The sequence below is a fragment of the Anolis carolinensis genome, unplaced genomic scaffold, assembly GCF_035594765.1.
Source record: "Anolis carolinensis isolate JA03-04 unplaced genomic scaffold, rAnoCar3.1.pri scaffold_7, whole genome shotgun sequence".
Classification (NCBI taxonomy): domain Eukaryota; kingdom Metazoa; phylum Chordata; class Lepidosauria; order Squamata; family Dactyloidae; genus Anolis; species Anolis carolinensis.
Genome location: NW_026943818.1, coordinates 40,637,027 through 40,656,713, shown reverse-complemented (window position 1 = coordinate 40,656,713; position 19,687 = coordinate 40,637,027). Strand labels below are relative to the sequence as shown.

Genomic DNA, 19,687 nt, shown 5'->3' with positions numbered 1-19,687 from the left:
GGAGGAGAAGGGAAAGAGAAGAAAAAGGAGAGGAGGAGAGGAGAGGAGGAAGAGGAGAACAAGAAGAAGAGGAAGCCAAAGAAAGGAGGAAAGGAAGAAGAACAAGGAGGAGGAGGGGAAGAGGAGAAGAAAAAGGAGGGGGAAGAAAAGGCGAAGGAGAGGAAGACAAGAGGAGGAAAAGAGGAATGAGGAGGAGAGAAAGAGAAGAAAAAGGAGAGTAGGAAGAAAAGGAAGACAACAATAAGGAGGAGAAAAAGAAGAAGAGAGGAAGAAGAGGTGTTTGGGCGCTGCCTTAGAGTTCAGCACAGACACAAGAGCTGGACTGAAGTGGAGGGAGAAGGAGAAGAAGTAAAGGAGGGGAAGAAGGGGAGGAAAAGAAGAAGGAGGAGGAGGAGGAGAGGAGAACAACAAGGAGAGGAAGAGGAGGAGAACGATAAGAACAAGGAGAAGAAAGAGAAGGAGGAGAGAGAAGAAAGAAATGAAGAAGAGGAAGGGGTTTCAAGAAGAAAGAGGAGAAGAAGAAAAGGAGGGGAAGAAGGCGAGGAAAGAAAGATCAAGAGGGGAGGAGGAGAAGGAGAAGAACAAGAAGAACAAGACGAAGGCCTTGGGCCAGGCCACACTGACCAATTCCCCTCCCTCCCCCCCTCCCTCCCTCCCTCCCTCCGTTTTGGACTTCAAACTCCCACAATTCCTAGCAGCCCATGCCTGCGTGACAAGGGAGGGGAGAGGAAAGAGCGAAGGGACCCGGGTGCGAGATCCGCGTGGCCAAGCGTCACAACGGACGTGGACGCAGAGGCAGAGAGAAAAAACTGTGCAGGGAGATTGTTTTCAGAAACCCAAGTTGTTTAGGATCACAGAGAGTGGGAGAGAGAGAGAGGGAGAGAGGGGAGGAACAGAAGGGTCAAAGGAACCCTACAGGCACACCACCAGGACCCCCCAACCACAAAGAAGTCTCAAGAGTCCGCTCGCCGGGAAGCCTAGATGTCGTAGCGGCTGGAGCCGTACAAGTTCGGGTAGTTCTGCCGGCCCGTACTGGAAGTGGTCGGCCAGGACGCCCCCCCGGCCTCCGTACTGGAAGTCCCCGTGGTGGTGGAGCGGGTGGTGGTGGTGGCCGAAGGAGCCCATGCCGTTCTGGGCCTTCTCCAAGGCAATGCGGCGCTGCTGCTGCTGCTGCTGGTGGTGCTCCAGGCCCACCACGTCGCCCGTCGTGAGCGGGAGGAGCTGCTGCTGCTGCTTCTTGGCCTCCTGGCTGGCGTCGTACTTCGTCTGGAGGGGGAAACGGGCACAAAAAAGACCATGACCACGCTGCGGGTGGGACCCGGAACACGTAAAAAGGGATCCCACAAAGCCTGCAATGGACCCTAAAACCTCAATGACCCTCTGGTATGTGAGAGCCCCTATACATGTGGGCCAAAGAGAAGGTTCTGGCATTTGGTATAAACCTCAATGACCCTCTGGTATGTGAGAGCCCCTATACATGTGGGCCAAAGAGAAGGTTCTGGCATTTGGTACAAACCTCAATGACCCTCTGGTATGTGAGAGCCCCTATAAATGTGGGCCAAAGAGAAGGTTCTGGCATTCGGTACAAACCTCAATGACCCTCTGGTATGTGAGAGCCCCTATAAATGTGGGCCAAAGAGAAGGTTCTGGCATTCGGTACAAACCTCAATGACCCTCTGGTATGTGAGAGCCCCTATAAATGTGGGCCAAAGAGAAGGTTCTGGCATTCGGCACAAACCTCAATGACCCTCTGGTATGTGAGAGCCCCTATAAATGTGGGCCAAAGAGAAGGTTCTGGCATTCGGTACAAACCTCAATGACCCTCTAGTATGTGAGAGCCCCTATAAATGTGGGCCAAAGAGAAGGTTCTGGCATTCGGTACAAATAGTCGGATTCTCTTCTCCCAGTTGTGCTGTGGGTCGGTTTTCCAAAGGAAAGAACACCAAGACATGCTGGTAGATTCCAACAGATTGTTATTGCACCGAATGCCAGAACCTTCTCTTTGGCCCACATATATAGGGGCTCCCTGTTTTATGGCTGGCATCTGTTCCTTGTCAGCCGACCAGAGATGTCAAGGATTGGAGATCATGACATCGTGTAATGAAGTATGAATTTTTGGACCATAAAACCTCAATGACCCTCTGGTATGTGAGAGCCCCTATATAAATGGGCCAAAGAGAAGGTTCTGGCATTCAGTACAAATGGTCGGATTCTCTTCTCCCAGTTGTGCTGTGGGTCAGTCTTCCAAAGGAAAGAACACCAAGACACGCTGGTAGATTCCAACAGATTTTTATTGTATCGAATGCCAGAACCTTCTCTTTGGCCCACATATATAGGGGCTCCCTGTTTTATGGCTGGCATCTGTTCCTTGTCAGCCAACCAGAGATGTCAAGGATTGGAGATCATGACATCGTGTAATGAAGTATGAACCTTTGGTTTACAAATGTTATGTTTCATTGTGTGTTTGCGTTTTAAAAGGGTAAGTATTACAGTTATTGCTTCTCTACACTCAGAGGCTGGTTGCCATGGAAAAGTAGAAGGCAACTGCTGTTTTGTTGAAGAAGTGCAGAGTTTTAAAAAAGGATTACGTCTGTGCTCTGATGAGGCACAGGGAAGATCGATCCTAGGTTGAGGGGATCAAGGAGACTCAACTGTTCATTTTTGAGCCAGTTTAAAATAACTTTGGTGACTTATTTAATGTAGTCTGTGTCCTGGGAAGGAACAGAGAATCTGTGCTCGTATATCACAGGGTGACTGCGATTTAGAAATACAGTAGAGTCTCACTTATCCAACACTCGCTTATCCAACGTTCTGGATTATCCAACACATTTTTGTAGTCAATGTTTTCAATATATCGTGATATTTTGGTGCTAAATTCGTAAATACAGTAATTACTACATAGCATTACTGCGTATTGAACTACTTTTTCTGCCAAATTTGTTGTCTAACATGATGTTTTGGTGCTTAATTTGTAAAATCATAACCTAATTTGTTGTTTAATAGGCTTTTCCTTAATGCCTCCTTATTATCCAACATATTCGCTTATCCAACATTCTGCCGGCCCGTTTATGTTGGATAAGTGAGACTCTACTGTAGCAGAGGAAGAAGTTCTAACTACTTTAAGTAAAAGAAGTGACACTTTATGGTACCTCTTGCAATTTCCACGCGGATTTCTCTCTATTCTAGTTTCAATGTAGTCATGAATAATTAATAATAAAAATATATAATGGTAATAATATGATAATATACTACAATAATAATAGAATGATATAACATATATATATGAATGTATGTAATGTGCATAATTCCCATGGAGTAAACAACAAAAGCACTGGACCAAATCACACCAAATTTGGCCACAAAAGACATGGTCATCCAATCCATCTGCATGCGGCAGCGTGTCAGCAAAAATGGCTAGGCGTGTCAGTGCTGACACGCGTGTCATAGGTTGCCCATCACTGAACTACACATTGCATTTTGCCATTCTGCAGGCAAGACGTAGCTGCACGCATATTATTCATCTACACATTGCATCTTGCCATTCTCCAGATATATTATTGATATCTATACTTTTTGCCTTTCTTAGAACAGGAGGTTTAGAAAGTGATTCCCTTTCCACACAGCCGAATAAACCCCCCCTGATCTGTTTGGAGCGCGGCTTTCTCCTACCTTGTTGTAGAGGAAGACGCCCAGGATGGCGGTCATCATGCCCAGCACGTTGGTGCTGGTGACGGGGTTGCGGAGCATGATGAGCGAGACGGTGATGACGGTGATGCGCTTGGTGGCGTTGGCGACCGAGTAGCTCAGCGGGCTGATCAGGTTGAGGATGCTGAAGGCAATGACGTTCTGGGCAAAGTTGCAGAAGCCCGAGATGGCCAGGAGCAGCATGGTCCACGGCCAGTGCGCCATCGAACTCTGCGCCAGGGAGAGACAGAGAAAGGCAGGCCGTGATGTATATATATAAAAGGGTAATGGGATCACGGCACCGGACAAAACAACAAAACCAAACGCCCCACAACCTCGAAAATTGACAGCACAACCCCTCACCCATGCCTCTAGGTTGATACAAGAAAAAGAAAAGAAAAATAAAGTCCTAATTAGAGGGAGAGGAATAATTGTTTTTTATCCAAAGGCTAAGCTCTGCCCACTTGGTCTCCTAGCAACCCACTCAGCCCAGGGGACAGGCAGAGTTAGGCCTCACTTAGGCCTTTTCCACAGATTATCTAATTTGAACTGGATTATATGGCAGTGTAGACTCAAGGCCCTTCCACACAGCTATATAACCCATTTATCTATATATATATATAAATTAGTGATGGAATCACGGCGACCAACAAAACAACAAAACTAAACACCCCCCAACCTCGAAAATTGACAGCACAACCCCTCATCCAGGCCTCTAGGTTGATACAAGAAAAATAAATTCCTAATTAGAGGGAGAGGAATAATTGTGTTTTATCCAATTGCTGTCAGTTAGAAGGCTAAGCTCCACCCACTTGGTCTACTAGCAACCCACTCAGCCCAGGGGACAGGCAGAGTTAGGCCTCACTTAGGCCTTTTCCACAGATTATCTAATTTTCACTGGATTATATGGCAGTGTAGACTCAAGGCCCTTCCACACAGCTATATAACCCATTTACAATCTTATATTATCTGCTTTGAACTGGATTATCTTGAGTCCACACTGCCATGTAATCCACTTCAGTGTGCATTTTATACAGCTGTGTAGAAGGGGCCTCATATAATCCAGTTCTAAGCAGATAATATAAGATTATCAATATACAGTAGACTCTCACTTATCCAACATAAACAGGCCGGCAAAACGTTGGATAAGCGAATATGTTGGATAATAAAAAGGGATTCAGGAAAAGCCAATTAAACATCAAATTAGGTTATGATTTTACAAATGAAGCACCAAAACATCATGTTATACAACAAAGTATAACCCTGACATCTATTTGACCGGGCTTCCTGGCTGGGAACAGTAAAGGACTGCAACATCTGTTCCCCTATTTGGAAGCTTATCTCTGAAAAACTGAATTTATTGTCAACAAACTGAAGCTACGGCTAATTGACCGCATTTGCATCCTGAGGAGTCCTCTAGAATTGCTCCAAGACTACAGAGACTTTGATTTGTTTTGAGCCAATGGATTTGTACACTGATATATTTAGTTTCACAGCATATTACATACTATTTTGGAGAAACTGAATGTAAACATATTGTGTCGCTAACAAATTTTAGTTGGAGTATGTTTGATATATGTTTTATACTGAAAGTTGCTCTGGGTAGCATTTAAATCTGGATGATTGCCAGATTTAAATTTATTTATTGTCAACAAACTGAAGCTACGGCTAATTGACCGCATTTGCATCCTGAGGAGTCCTATAGAATTGCTCCAAGACTACAGAGACTTTGATTTGTTTTGAGCCAATGGATTTGTACACTGATATATTTAGTTTCACAGCATATTACATACTATTTTGGAGAAACTGAATGTAAACATATTGTGTCGCTAACAAATTTTAGTTGGGAGTATGTCTGATATATGTTTTATACTGAAAGTTGCTCTGGGTAGCATTTAAATCTGGATGATTGCCAGATTTAAATTTATTTATTGTCAACAAACTGAAGCTACGGCTAATTGACCGCATTTGCATCCTGAGGAGTCCTATAGAATTGCTCCAAGACTACAGAGACTTTGATTTGTTTTGAGCCAATGGATTTGTACACTGATATATTTAGTTTCACAGCATATTACATACTATTTTGGAGAAACTGAATGTAAACATATTGTGTTGCTAACAAATTTTAGTTGGAGTATGTTTGATATATGTTTTATACTGAAAGTTGCTCTGGGTAGCATTTAAATCTGGATGATTGCAGTCTATAAATCTTTATACTCTGTAAGTTATGACTGTGTCTGAGTTTGGTCATCAGTTGTATTATTATTTGTATTATTGTTAACATTATTATGTATATGATGCTCTAATATACATATTGTGTTCTATGCCTTGAACCTTTATCGTGGTGCCTATTTCTCAGATCCTGATGGTTTCCTGCCTGGAATTCCAAGGGGAACGTCTCCCGTCCCAAGCTTACCAGGTCATTCTCGACCAGGAAGGAAGACAGATCCACCAGGACCCACGTCGGGATCATGAAGAAGACGGCGTGGCAGCCCAGGATGTTCAGCAAGCGGAGGTGATGGATGCGCGAATCTCTCAAGACCTGGACGGACAGAAGGACACCCGTCAGAAGGACACCCGACCCTTTCGCACCCGCCGTCGCCCTCCTCCCCGTGAACCCAAGGCCAGACAAGCCCCTCGCGTGCCTCTCTGGGGTGCAAAACGGGACCCCCGAGTCCACAAGAATTGCTTTCCGGCGGACTTCAGTAAGCATTTATTTATTTACAGGGCGAATCACAATGTACACATACACATGGCAAACATTCAATGCCATTAGACTTATGGACAGAGACACAAGGGCAATTTAACATTTTCCAGCTTCCGGCTTCATGAGGATATGCTCAATTCCGGCCACAGCGGGAGCTGCTGCTTCATCGAGTCCTTGATGGAGTACTTCCTCATTCTTCCGCACACTGCTGGATGTTTTATGGTGTCGTAAATTAGTTAATAACTAGCTGTGGCGAAGTCTGGTGGTCTGGGAAATAAAGTCTTGAGGAATTGGTGGTAGTTAAGGTCAAGGGTCAAGGTTTTCCCCAGACGTTAAGTCCAGTCGTGTCTGACTCTGGGGGTTGGTGCTCATCTCCATTTCTAAGCCGAAGAGCCGGCGTTGTCCGTAGACTCCTCCAAGGTCATGTGGCCGGCATGACTGCATGGAGCACCGTTATCTTCCTGCTGGAGCAGTACCTATTCATCTACTCTCACTTGCATGTTTTTGAACTTCTGGGTTGGCAGAAGCTGGGGCTAACAGTGGGGGCTCTCTCCGCTCTGCCAATTCAAACCTGCGACCTTTCGGTCCAGAAGTTCAGCAGCTCAGCGCTTTAACACGCTGCGCCATCAGGGGATATTATTTCCTAAAGGTTGTGAATATACAATATTTCTGATTTTTTTGTCTGTTGGAGGCAAGTATGAATGCTGCGATTAGGGAAAATGATTAGCCTTGCAGCTTTAAAGCCTGGCTGTTTCCTCCCTGAGTGAATTTTTTGTTGGGAGGTGTTAGCTGGCCCTGATTGTTTCCTGTCTGGAATGCCCTTGTTTTCAGAGTGGTGTTCTTTGCAATATTAATTAGATAATCTGTGGAAGAGGCCTAAGTAAAGCCTAACTCTGCCTGTCCCCTGGGCTGAGTGGGTTGCTAGGAGACCAAGTGGGCGGAGCTTAGCCTTCTAACTGGCAGCAATTAGATAAAAACAATTATTCCTCTCCCTCTAATTAGGACTTTATTTTTCTTTTCTTTTTGTTGTATCAACCTAGAGCCGTGAATGATGGGTTGTGTTGTCAAATTTCGAGGTTGGGGGGCCTGTAGTTTTGTAGTTTTGTCCGCTGCCCTGATGCCATCACTCTTTTATATATATAGATAAATGGGTTATTTGGCTGTGTGGAAGGGCCTTGAGTCTACACTGCCATCTAATCCAGTTCAAATCAGATAATCTGTATTTTATAGGAAGTGTGGAAGAGGCCAAAGTGAGGCCTAACTCTGCCTGTCCCCTGGGCTGCGTGGGTTGCTAGGAGACCAAGTGGGTGGAGCTTAGCCTTCTAAGTGGCAGCAATTGGATACAAAAAATTATTCCTCTCCCTCTAATTAGGACTTTATTTTTCTTTTCTTTTTGTTGTATGAACGTAGAGGCACGGAGGAGGGGTTGTGCTGCCAAGTTTAGTGTTTCTGGAAGTGTTTGACTTGTGGTTTTGTGATACGAAATCCAGCATATCTATCTTGTTTGCTGTGTCATAATAAAATAATAATAATAATAATACATCACACAATCCTAGACACTTGGGAAGTGTTTGACTTGTGGTTTTGTGATACGAAATCCAGCATATCTATCTTGTTTGCTGTGTCATAATAATAATAATAATAATAATAATAATAATAATAATAATAATAATACATCACACAGTCCTAGACACTTGGGAAGTGTTTGACTTGTGGTTTTGTAATACGAAATCCAGCATATCTATCTTGTTTGCTGTGTCATAATAATAATAATAATAATAATAATAATAATAATAATACATCACACAGTCCTAGACACTTGGGAAGTGTTTGACTTGTGGTTTTGTGATACGAAATCCAGCATATCTATCTTGTTTGCTGTGTCATAATAAAATAATAATAATAATAATAATACATCACACAGTCCTAGACACTTGGGAAGTGTTTGACTTGTGGTTTTGTGATACGAAATCCAGCATATCTATCTTGTTTGCTGTGTCATAATAAAATAATAATAATAATAATAATACATCACACAGTCCTAGACACTTGGGAAGTGTTTGACATGTGGTTTTGTGATACGAAATCCAGCATATCTATCTTGTTTGCTGTGTCATAATAATAATAATAATAATAATAATAATAATAATAATAATAATAATACATCACACAGTCCTAGACACTTGGGAAGTGTTTGACATGTGGTTTTGTGATACGAAATCCAGCATATCTATCTTGTTTGCTGTGTCATAATAATAATAATAATAATAATAATAATAATAATAATACATCACACAGCCCTAGACACTTGGGAAGTGTCCAATGTGGGATCCAATACAACAGCCAGCAGAGTGTCTGTAGTGGACTCATCCTGTTGTGTTTATAATAATAATAATAATAACAACAACAACAACAACAACAACACATCCCACAGTCCTGGACACTTGGGAAGTGTCCGATGTGGGATCCAAGACAACAGCGGACTCATCTTGTTGGGTTTATAATAATAATAATAATAATAATAATAATAATAATAATAATAATAATATCACACAGTCCTAGACACTTGGGAAGGGTCCGACGTGGGATCCAAGACAACAGCCAGCAGAGTGTCTGCTGCGGATATATATTGTTGTGTTTATAATAAGAATCTATATATATAAAAGAGTGATGGCATCACGGCGACCCACAAAACAACAAAACTACAGGCCCCCCAACCTCGAAATTTGACAACACAACCCATCATCCACGCCTCTAGGTTCATACAACAAAAAGAAAAGAAAAATAAAGTCCTAATGAGAGAGAGAGGAATAATTGCTTTTATCCAATTGCTGCCAGTTAGAAGGCTAAGCTCCTCCAACTTGGTCTCCTAGCAACCCAATAAAAATTAATAAAATACACTAAAAAATTAATACTATAATAACAGAAAATAACTAAAAATAATACAAGAAAATAATAAAATATAATAAATAAAAATATAACTTACAATAAAATTAATAAAAAATTGCAAATAATGTCAAATAAAAATTACACAACAATTTTTAACCAATACCACCACCACTTTGCCACAGCAACGCATGGCCGGGCACAGCTAGTGTGTTTATAATAAGAATGTGTTTATAATAATAATAATAACAATAATAATAATAATAACAATAATATCACACAGCCCTAGACACTTGGGAGAAGGCAGAGGCGCGGCTGACCTTCTTGGAGAAGATGTTCTGGAGGGAGAAGCAGAGGGTGGCGGCCAGGGCGCTGACCAGGCCCCAGGTGTCGAAGGAGAGCTCCGTGACGGTGGCCAGCAGCACCCCACCGATGATGGGCACGAGCGAGAGGTAGACCTGGCAGAGACGGGAAGAGAGATCCGGGAAATAACAACCTTCCAAGACTTCACGATTCATTTGTTAATGCATATATTTCCTAACCTGCATTCTTTTCTTATGAAATATTTGAAACACAACTTTATTATGATCTAACTTATGGCTAATTTAACTCATTTACAACACCATAAAACTGCCAGCAAAACACGAGGAAAGGAATGAGGAAGTACAGCCACTAGTGGACGGTGAAGCAACAGCTCCCCCTGTGGCCGGAATCGTGAAGCTGGAAAAAAATGTTAAATGCCTCTGTGTCTGTCTATACCAGGGGTCCCCAAACTAAGGCCCGGGGGCCGGATGCGGCCCTCCAAGGTCATTTATAATAATAATAATAATAATAAAACTTTATTTATACCCCGCCACCATCTCCCCAATGGGGACTCGGGGCGGCTTACATGGGGCCATGCCCAAGACAATACAATAAACCATAACATAATACAATTAAATAATACATTACATAAAATAAACAGTACAACATAAGATCGAAACAGCAATATAACACGAGCGGGCCGCATGAATACTACATTTAAAAACTAGATTAAAAATTAAAACTCTGGGTGAGAAAGGGATCAGAATAAAACCTCGAGGGACGGGACATCAGATAGTGAACCAGTCTAGAGGATAAATATCGGGGGGGAGTAGCATAGAACATTTACTCTCCGAAAGCACTCAGTTTTATAATATAATATTTTATATCAGTTTTAATAATATATTGTAAATACATATAATATTGATAAAAATATTATAATGTTATACAATATAATACTAATAATAATACCATACAATAATATTAATTATATGTTATATGTTGCATATAATATTACAGTATAGTGGTATAATTCAATATCGTAATATAGAACGCTAATATTGTGCTATGCTAATAATATAATATATTGTATGTACATACAGCTGCTTTGAGTCCCCTTCGGGGTGAGAAGGGTGGGATATAAATGTAGTAAATAAATGTAGTAATTAATTAATTAATTAATTTTAGACTTAGGCTTGCCCAAAGTCTGAAATGACTTGAAGGCACACAACAACAACAATCTTAATTCATTTAACTATCTCATTGGCCAGAAGCAGGCCCACACTTTCCATTGAAATCCTGATAGGTTTATGTTGGTTAAAATTGTTTTCATTTTTAAATATTGTATTGTTCTTTCATTGATGTTGTTGTTTTGCACTGCAAATAAGACATATGCAGTGTGCATAGGGATTTGTTCGAATTTTTTTTCAAATGATAATTCGGCCCCTCCACAGTCTGAAGGATTGTGGACCGGCCCTCGGATTAAAAAGTTTGAGGACTCCTGGTCTATACTGTATGTTTGTCTGTTGGCATTGAATGTTTGCCATATATATGTTCATTGTAATCCGCCCTGAGAGAAAGAAGGGCAGAATATAAATACAGTAGAGTCTCACTTATCCAACATAAACGGGCCAGCAGAATGTTGGATAAGCGAATATGTTGGATAATAAGGAGGCATTAAGGAAAAGCCTATTAAACATCAAATTAGGTTATGATTTGACAAATTAAGCACCAAAACATCATGTTAGACAACAAATTTGGCAGAAAAAGTAGTTCAATACGCAGTAATGCTATGTAGTAATTACTGTATTTACGAATTTAGCACCAAAATATCACGATATATTCAAAACATTGACTACAAAAATGGCTTGGATAATCCAGACGCTTGGATAAGCGAGGCTTGGATAAGTGAGACTCTACTGTATCATGATATTTTGGTGCGAAATTCGTAAATACAGTAATTACAACATAACATTACTGCGTATTGAACTACTTTTTCTGCCAGATTTGTTGTATAACATGATGTTTTGGAGCTTAATTTGTAAAATCATAACCTAATTTGATGTTTAATAGGCTTCTCCTTAATCTCTCCTTATTATCCAACATATCCGCTTATCCAACGTTCTGCCGGCCCGTTTATGTTGGATAAGTGAGACTCTACTGTAATTACTGTATTTACGAATTTAGCACCAAAATATCACGATATATTGAAAACATTGACTACAAAAATGCGTTGGATAATCCAGAATGTTGGATAAGTGAGTGTTGGATAAGTGAGACTCTACTGTACTGTAAATAATAAATAATAAAAGAAAAGGAATGGGAATGACAGTAACAAACAGGTTTTACCACTGAATACCGTGCCGTGACTGCAATAGATTTGTAACTCAAATAAGGAGCAAGTTGCAGTCCAAAACACCTAAATATGCAAGTCCAAAAGGAAGGAATTTTATTTAAACTGCCACATTCTCTCTTTTTCAGCCTCCCAAAGATTAAAGCACATGTTATGCTCAGCTAGAATAATAAAGTGGCAAACACGCTGCACCACTGACATGACAGAACAGTTGCCTAATTAGCATTGGAAAGGCTAATCACTCCACCAGAGAAATCAGCCAGAGCAGAGCACCTGATGAACCAGCCTGGACACAGGATATGATTTGAGAAGACAGAAATGCTTGACCACTCACTCCAACAACTATCATGTCAGACGACACAGAGAAGCCATTGAAATCCACAAGCATGTGGACAACTTCAACAGAAAAGAGGAAACCAACTGGTTACCAGTATTAAAAAACTCAAAAATCAGAACAGTAAATAAGAAGCAACACTCTGTAAGCAGAGGAGCTCCAGGGATGGCTAATGACTCTGAACAAAAGATGCTCCCCAGGCAAGAGACAAACCTTTCCAATGCTAAGTAGGGCGATTAACTGAAACATTAGCAGTGGTTTCCCACTGACAAAGGACTCTTGCCACACCCTGGACCAGGGGTCCTCAAACTTTTAAAGCCGAGGGCCGGTCCACAATCCTTCAGACCAGGGGTCCCCAAACTAAGGCCCGGGGGCCAGATGCGGCCCACCGAAGCCATTTATCCGGCCCCCACGGCACAAGGGCAAAAGGGGGTTGGGCTAAATGACCCAAGGGTTCTCTTCTTCTCTTACAACCATTATTATTATTATTATTATTATTATTATTATTATTATTATTATTATTATTAACATTAAGGCTGGGTGGCCATCTGTCAGGGGTGCTTTGCTTGTGCTTTCGGTCCGCAGAGGCAGAAGGGGGTTGGACTAAATGGCCCAAGGGGTCTCTTCTAACCCTTATTATTATTATTATTATTATTATTATTATTATTATTAACATTGAGGCTGGGTGGCCATCTGTCAGGGGTGCTTTGCTTGTGCTTTCGGTGCACAAAGGCAGAAGGGGGTTGGACTAAATGGCCCAAGGGGTCTCTTCTAACCCTTATTATTATTATTATTATTATTATTATTATTATTATTATTAACATTGAGGCTGGGTGGCCATCTGTCAGGGGTGCTTTGCTTGTGCTTTCGGTGCACAAAGGCAGAAGGGGATTGGACTCAATGGCCCAAGGGGTCTCTTCTAACCCTTATTATTATTATTATTATTATTATTATTATTATTATTATTATTAACATTGAGGCTGGGTGGCCATCTGTCAGGGGTGCTTTGCTTGTGCTTTCGGTGCACAAAGGCAGAAGGGGGTTGGACTAAATGGCCCAAGGGGTCTCTTCTAACCCTTATTATTATTATTATTATTATTATTATTATTATTATTATTATTAACATTGAGGCTGGGTGGCCATCTGTCAGGGGTGCTTTGCTTGTGCTTTCGGTGCACAAAGGCAGAAGGGGATTGGACTCAATGGCCCAAGGGGTCTCTTCTAACCCTTATTATTATTATTATTATTATTATTATTATTATTATTATTATTAACATTGAGGCTGGGTGGCCATCTGTCAGGGGTGCTTTGCTTGTGCTTTCGGTGCACAAAGGCAGAAGGGGGTTGGACTAAATGGCCCAAGGGGTCTCTTCTAACCCTTATTATTATTATTATTATTATTATTATTATTATTATTAACATTGAGGCTGGGTGGCCATCTGTCAGGGGTGCTTTGCTTGTGCTTTCGGTGCACAAAGGCAGAAGGGGATTGGACTCAATGGCCCAAGGGGTCTCTTCTAACCCTTATTATTATTATTATTATTATTATTATTATTATTATTATTATTATTATTATTAACATTGAGGCTGGGTGGCCATCTGTCAGGGGTGCTTTGCTTGTGCTTTCGGTGCACAAAGGCAGAAGGGGATTGGACTCAATGGCTCAAAGGGTCTCTTCCAACCCTCTTTATTATTTATTTATTTATTTATTTATTAACATTGAGGCTGGGTGGCCATCTGTCAGAGGTGCTTTGCTTGTGCTTTTGGTCCGCAGAGGCAGAAGGGGGTTGGACTAAATGGCACAAGGGGTCTCTTCTAACCCTCTTTATTATTATTATTATTATTATTAACATTGAGGCTGAGTGGCCATCTGTCAGGGGTGCTTTTGTTGTGCTTTCGGTACACAAAGGCAGAAGGGGGTTGGACTCAATGGCCCAAAGGGTCTCTTCCAACCCTCTTTATTATTATTATTGCTGTTATTATTATTATTTTATTATGACACAGCAAACAAGATAGATATGCTGGATTTCGTATTACAAAATCACAAGTCGAACACTTCCCAAGTGTCTAGGACTGTGTGATGTATTTTCGGATGATGCGTGCAGATCCCAGTAGGGTGGTCTTTTGTAGTTGGCAGATCGTGATTATTATTATTATTATTATTAACATTGAGTCTGGGTGGCCACCTGTCAGGGGTGCTTTGCTTGTGCTTTCGGTGCACAAAGGCAGAAGGGGATTGGACTCAATGGTCCAAAAGGTCTCTTCCAACTCTCTTTTTATTATTATTGCTGTTATTATTTATTTATTTATTTATTTATTGTTGTTGTTGTTGTTCGGTGGCCCTCCAATGGTCTGAAGGATTGTGAACTGGCCCCCTGTATAAAAAGTTTGGGGACCCCTGCTTCAGACTGTGGTGGGGCCGAATTATCATTTGGAAAAAAACCCGAACAAATTCCTATGCACACTGCACATGTCTTATTTGTAGTGCAAAACAACAACAACAATGAAAGAACAATACAATATTAAAAAATGAAAACAATTGTAACCAACATAAGCCTATCAGGATTTCAATGGGAAGTGTGAGCCTGCTTCTGGCCAATGAGATAGTCAAGTTAATTAGGATTGTTATTGTTGTGTGCCTTCAAGTCATTTCAGACTTTGGGCGAGCCTAAGTCTAAAATTATTTATTTATTCATTTACTACATTTATTTATTACATTTATATCCCGCCCTTCTCACCCCAAAGGGGACTCAGAGCAGCTGTATGTACATACAATCTATATATATAAAAGAGTGATGGCATCACGGCAGCGGACAAAACAACAAAAGTAAATACCCCACAACCTCGAAATTTGACAACACAACCCATCATCCATGCCTCCAGGTTGATACAACAAAAAGAAAAGAAAAAGTCGTAATTAGAGAGAGAGGAATAATTGTTTTTATCCAATTGCTGCCAGTTAGAAGGCTAAGCTCCGCTCACTTGGTCTCCTAGCAACTCACTCAGCCCAGGGAACCTTTTACCTTAACTACCACCAATTCCTCAATACTTTATTTCCCACATCACCATACTTCGCCACAGCAACGCGTGGCCGGGCACAGCTAGTATATTATATTAGTAGCATAGCACAATATTGGCATTATACTATATTGAACTATACCACTATATTGTAATATTATATGTAATATACATCATATAATTAATATTATTATATGGTATTATTAATATTATATTGTATAACATTATAATATTTTATCAATATTATATGTATATATAATATATTATATTATTTAAAATGATATAAAAATACATTATAAAACTGAGGGCGGGGGCCAGGTACATGACCTTGGAGGGCCGCATCCGGCCCCCGGGCCTTAGTTTGGGGACCCCTGCCCTGGACTCTCCACAGATATATATAAACCTTCCTTGCCTAGTTTATCCATGCCTCACAACCTCTGAGGATGCCTGCCATAGATGTGGGCGAAACGTCAGGAGAGAATACTTCTGGAACATGGCCACACAGCCCGAAAGACATACAACAACCCTGTATGGTGATGTTTGTGAGTAAACAAGATATGTTCTTTGTCAAAGAAAGACTTCACTTTTTAATCTCTTGAGTGCATATTTTAAACCAAGAGGTTTTCCAGGGAGTGTGTATCTTTTGGGCAACTTTATTTTATTTATTTATTTATTCATTCATTCATTTATTTATTAAATTGTATACCGCTACTCCCAGTTTGGCTCGGAGCGGTTTACAGAAATATATTAAAACAATACACTTAGCTTTAAAATAACAATAAAAATAATAAAAACAACAATAAAAGCAATAATAAAAACAGACAACAATAAAAACAGACATAGGCCCGAGTTTTTCACCCATTGAAAGCTTGTCGGAAGAGCAAGGTTTTCCAGGCTTCAACTCCAAAGAAACATCTTTAAAACGCTGCTAGTCAAATATATATTTTTTGTAGTGGCATGTCATTGTCCTTGGCCGTTCAAAGACATGGTTTTTCAGTTTAACAGCTGAGTAACCTGTGTGCCATTACAGGAATGCTTGTGGACATCTCTTGTTCAAAGGGTTGACTTCAAATTTGCCAAACAGATATGGCATCATTTTTTTCTTCTTTTCAACAAGGTTATGATTGACATTTATTTCCAAGAGACTGGGTTCAGTGATTTCCAAACAGAGTGGAATAATAATAATAATAATAATAATAATACTAATAATAATAATAAGAGTGCCCTTACCTTGGTCGTCTGCTTTTCTTTCATGATGATTCTGGACAGCAGGACCACCCAGATGGGCATGGTTGCCTTCACTGGAAGAAAAGGAGCCAGATCATTAAAGCTATCACAAAAATAGTATGTGCAGATTTGATAAATGTGGATTTGGGTTTGTAAATAAATTGGGTTTGTGATAAATTTGGGTTTAGATATGTGTGGATTTGAATGAACCATTCAAAGGAGTCCATTCAAATTCGAACAAATCTGGTAATAAATATAGTATGCAAAACAGTGGCCCACAGATCGGAAATACTCAATATACAATCGAAGAAAGCGAACCATCAGACTCTTCCACGCAAGTAAAGTGATGCTTCGAGATGCACAATAATGTTACCATTTATGGGCCAAGAAATGCCAGATATCCAGGCTGGGTTCAGAAAAGGAAGAGGGGAAATATTGCAAAAGTATAGTAGAGTCTCACTTATCCCACATTCTGGATTATCCAACGCATTTATGTAGTCAATGTTTTCAATATATCGTGATATTTTGGTGCTAAATTCGTAAATACAGTAATTACTATTATTATTATTATTGAGGCTGGATGGAGTGGTTGGCTGTTGGGGGTCTCTTCCAACTCTTCTATTATTTATTATTATTATTGAGGCTGGATGGAGTGGTTCGCTGTTGGGGTCTCTTCCAACTCCATTATTATTATTATTATTATTATTGAGACTGGATGGAGTGCATGGCCCTTGGGGTCTGTTCAAACTCTATTATTATTATTATTATTATTATTATTATTATTATTATTATTATTGAGGCTGGATGAACTGGATGGCCGTTGGGGGTCTCTTCCAACTCTATTATTATTATTATTATTATTATTATTATTATTATTGAGGCTGGATGGAGTGGTTGGCTGTTGGGGTCTCTTCCAACTCCATTATTATTATTACTATTACTATTATTATTATTATTGAGACTGGATGGAGTGCATGGCCCTTGGGGTCTGTTCAAACTCTATTATTATTATTATTATTATTATTATTATTATTATTATTATTATTATTATTATTATTATTGAGGCTGGATGAACTGGATGGCCGTTGGGGGTCTCTTCCAACTCTATTATTATTATTATTATTATTATTATTATTATTATTATTATTATTGAGGCTGGATGGAGTGGATGGCCCTTGGGGTCTGTTCAAACTCTATTATTATTATTATTATTATTGAGACTGGATGGAGTGCATGGCCCTTGGGGTCTGTTCAAACTCTATTATTATTATTATTATTATTATTATTATTGAGACTGGATGGAGTGCATGGCCCTTGGGGTCTGTTCAAACTCTATTATTCTTATTATTATTATTATTGAGACTGGATGGAGTGCATGGCCCTTGGGGTCTGTTCAAACTCTATTATTCTTATTATTATTATGATTGAGGCTGGATGGAGTGGATGGCCCTTGGGGTCTGTTCAAACTCTATTATTCTTCTTATTATTATTATTGAGGCTGGATGGAGTGCATGGCCCTTGGGGTCTGTTCAAACTCTATTATTCTTATTATTATTATGATTGAGGCTGGATGGAGTGCATGGCCCTTGGGGTCTGTTCAAACTCTATTATTCTTCTTCTTATTATTATTGAGGCTGGATGGAGTGCATGGCCCTTGGGGTCTGTTCAAACTCTATTATTATTATTATTATTATTATTATTATTATTATTGAGACTGGATGGAGTGCATGGCCCTTGGGGTCTGTTCAAACTCTATTATTCTTATTATTATTATTATTGAGACTGGATGGAGTGCATGGCCCTTGGGGTCTGTTCAAACTCTATTATTGTTATTATTATTGAGACTGGATGGAGTGGATGGCCCTTGGGGTCTGTTCAAACTCTATTATTATTATTATTGAGACTGGATGGAGTGCATGGCCCTTGGTGTCTGTTCCAGGGCCCGCTTACCGGTGTGCGCGTAGGAGACGGGCACCCTCCAGAGGGAGACGTGGGCGGAGACGGAGGCGAGGTACTTTCCGAAGGCGAGCGGGAGGATGAGGCGCGGGTAGGCGCGGGGCGGGAGCTGGGCGGGGCCGGCGGCGGGCACCCTCCAGGCGCGGAGCAGCGGCGGCAGCAGCGCCACCAGGCCCAGCACGTGGCACAGCGACACCGTCACCGGGCGCGGGAACCCGCCCAGCAGCACCTTGTTCACCACGTTCCCGCCCGCGCTCAGCGCGTACCACGCCAGGCACAGCGCCGGCACCCGCAGCACCCCGGCACCGCCCGGCGGAGGAGGAGGAGGCGCAGGGCCAGGAGCAGGGCCAGGCGGCGGCGGCTCCGAGGGCGGCGGGGGAGCGGGCGGCGAGGGCGGCGCGGGCGGCGGCGGGGGAGGCGCCATCTTCGCCGCCCCTCTTCGCTCCCTCCCTCACTCACGCCCTCACTCCGCTGGCGCGCCGCAGGAAGTGCAGGCCCGGCCCACGAAGGCCCATCGGGGCGCCGACTCTCCCTCCCGCACGCCTCGCTCGCCTCAAGGCCGGACGCGTCACTTCCGGAAAGTGCGGACCTGGCCTACAGACGGGGTCCCGCCTTCAGTCTCTACCCTGGTCACGTCACTTCCGGAATGTACAGGCTCGTCCTATGAGAAACTATGGACGCTGTCCCTCCTTCACTATTTAGCCCGGGTACGTCACTTCCGGAAAATGGCGCTGTCCCACCTTCACTCTGCAGCCCTGGGACGTCACTTCCGGAACGTACAGTTCCCGTCCCGTAGACAGTGTCTCTCTTCCACGCTGCAGGTCTGAAACGTCACTTCCGGAAAGTGCAGGCTCGTCCTATGGGAAACTATGGACTCTGCCCCTCCCTCTGTAGACCGGCTACGTCACTTCCGGAAGATGCAGACCCGGCTTATGGACAGTCCCTCCTTCACTCTGTAGCCCTGTTACGTCACTTCCGGATTGTATAGTCCCGTCCCGCGGACAGTGTCCCTCCTCCATTCTGCCGTACTAAAACGTCACTTCCGGAAAGTACAGTTCCTGCCCGACGGACGCGTCCCTCCTTCACTTTGCAGTCCGGGTACATCACTTCCGGAAAGTGCCCCGCCCCCTTCATTCCGTAGCCCGGAAGTGGGAGAGGCGGACGCTCCTTCGCCCCTCCCTGCCCAAAGCCATAGAGATCTCGCTTAAAGGGCCCTTCAAGC

General features: G+C 41.9%; 1 protein-coding gene across 1 annotated transcript in view; it reads right to left on the bottom strand.

Moving 5' to 3' along the window:
• The window catches only part of slc35e1 (solute carrier family 35 member E1), a 20,811-nt gene extending 1,772 nt beyond the window's left edge, over positions 1-19,039 (bottom strand). Inside the window, 7 exon segments of the mRNA XM_062960017.1 lie at positions 1-1,028; positions 1,030-1,266; positions 3,670-3,915; positions 6,101-6,226; positions 9,598-9,735; positions 16,513-16,583; positions 18,460-19,039. The exon segment at positions 1-1,028 is cut by the window's left edge and continues 1,772 nt beyond it. Coding sequence (XP_062816087.1) covers positions 978-1,028; positions 1,030-1,266; positions 3,670-3,915; positions 6,101-6,226; positions 9,598-9,735; positions 16,513-16,583; positions 18,460-18,889 — 1,299 coding nt within the window. The 5' untranslated portion in view covers positions 18,890-19,039 and the 3' untranslated portion in view covers positions 1-977.
• Positions 19,040-19,687: the final 648 nt, after the last annotated feature.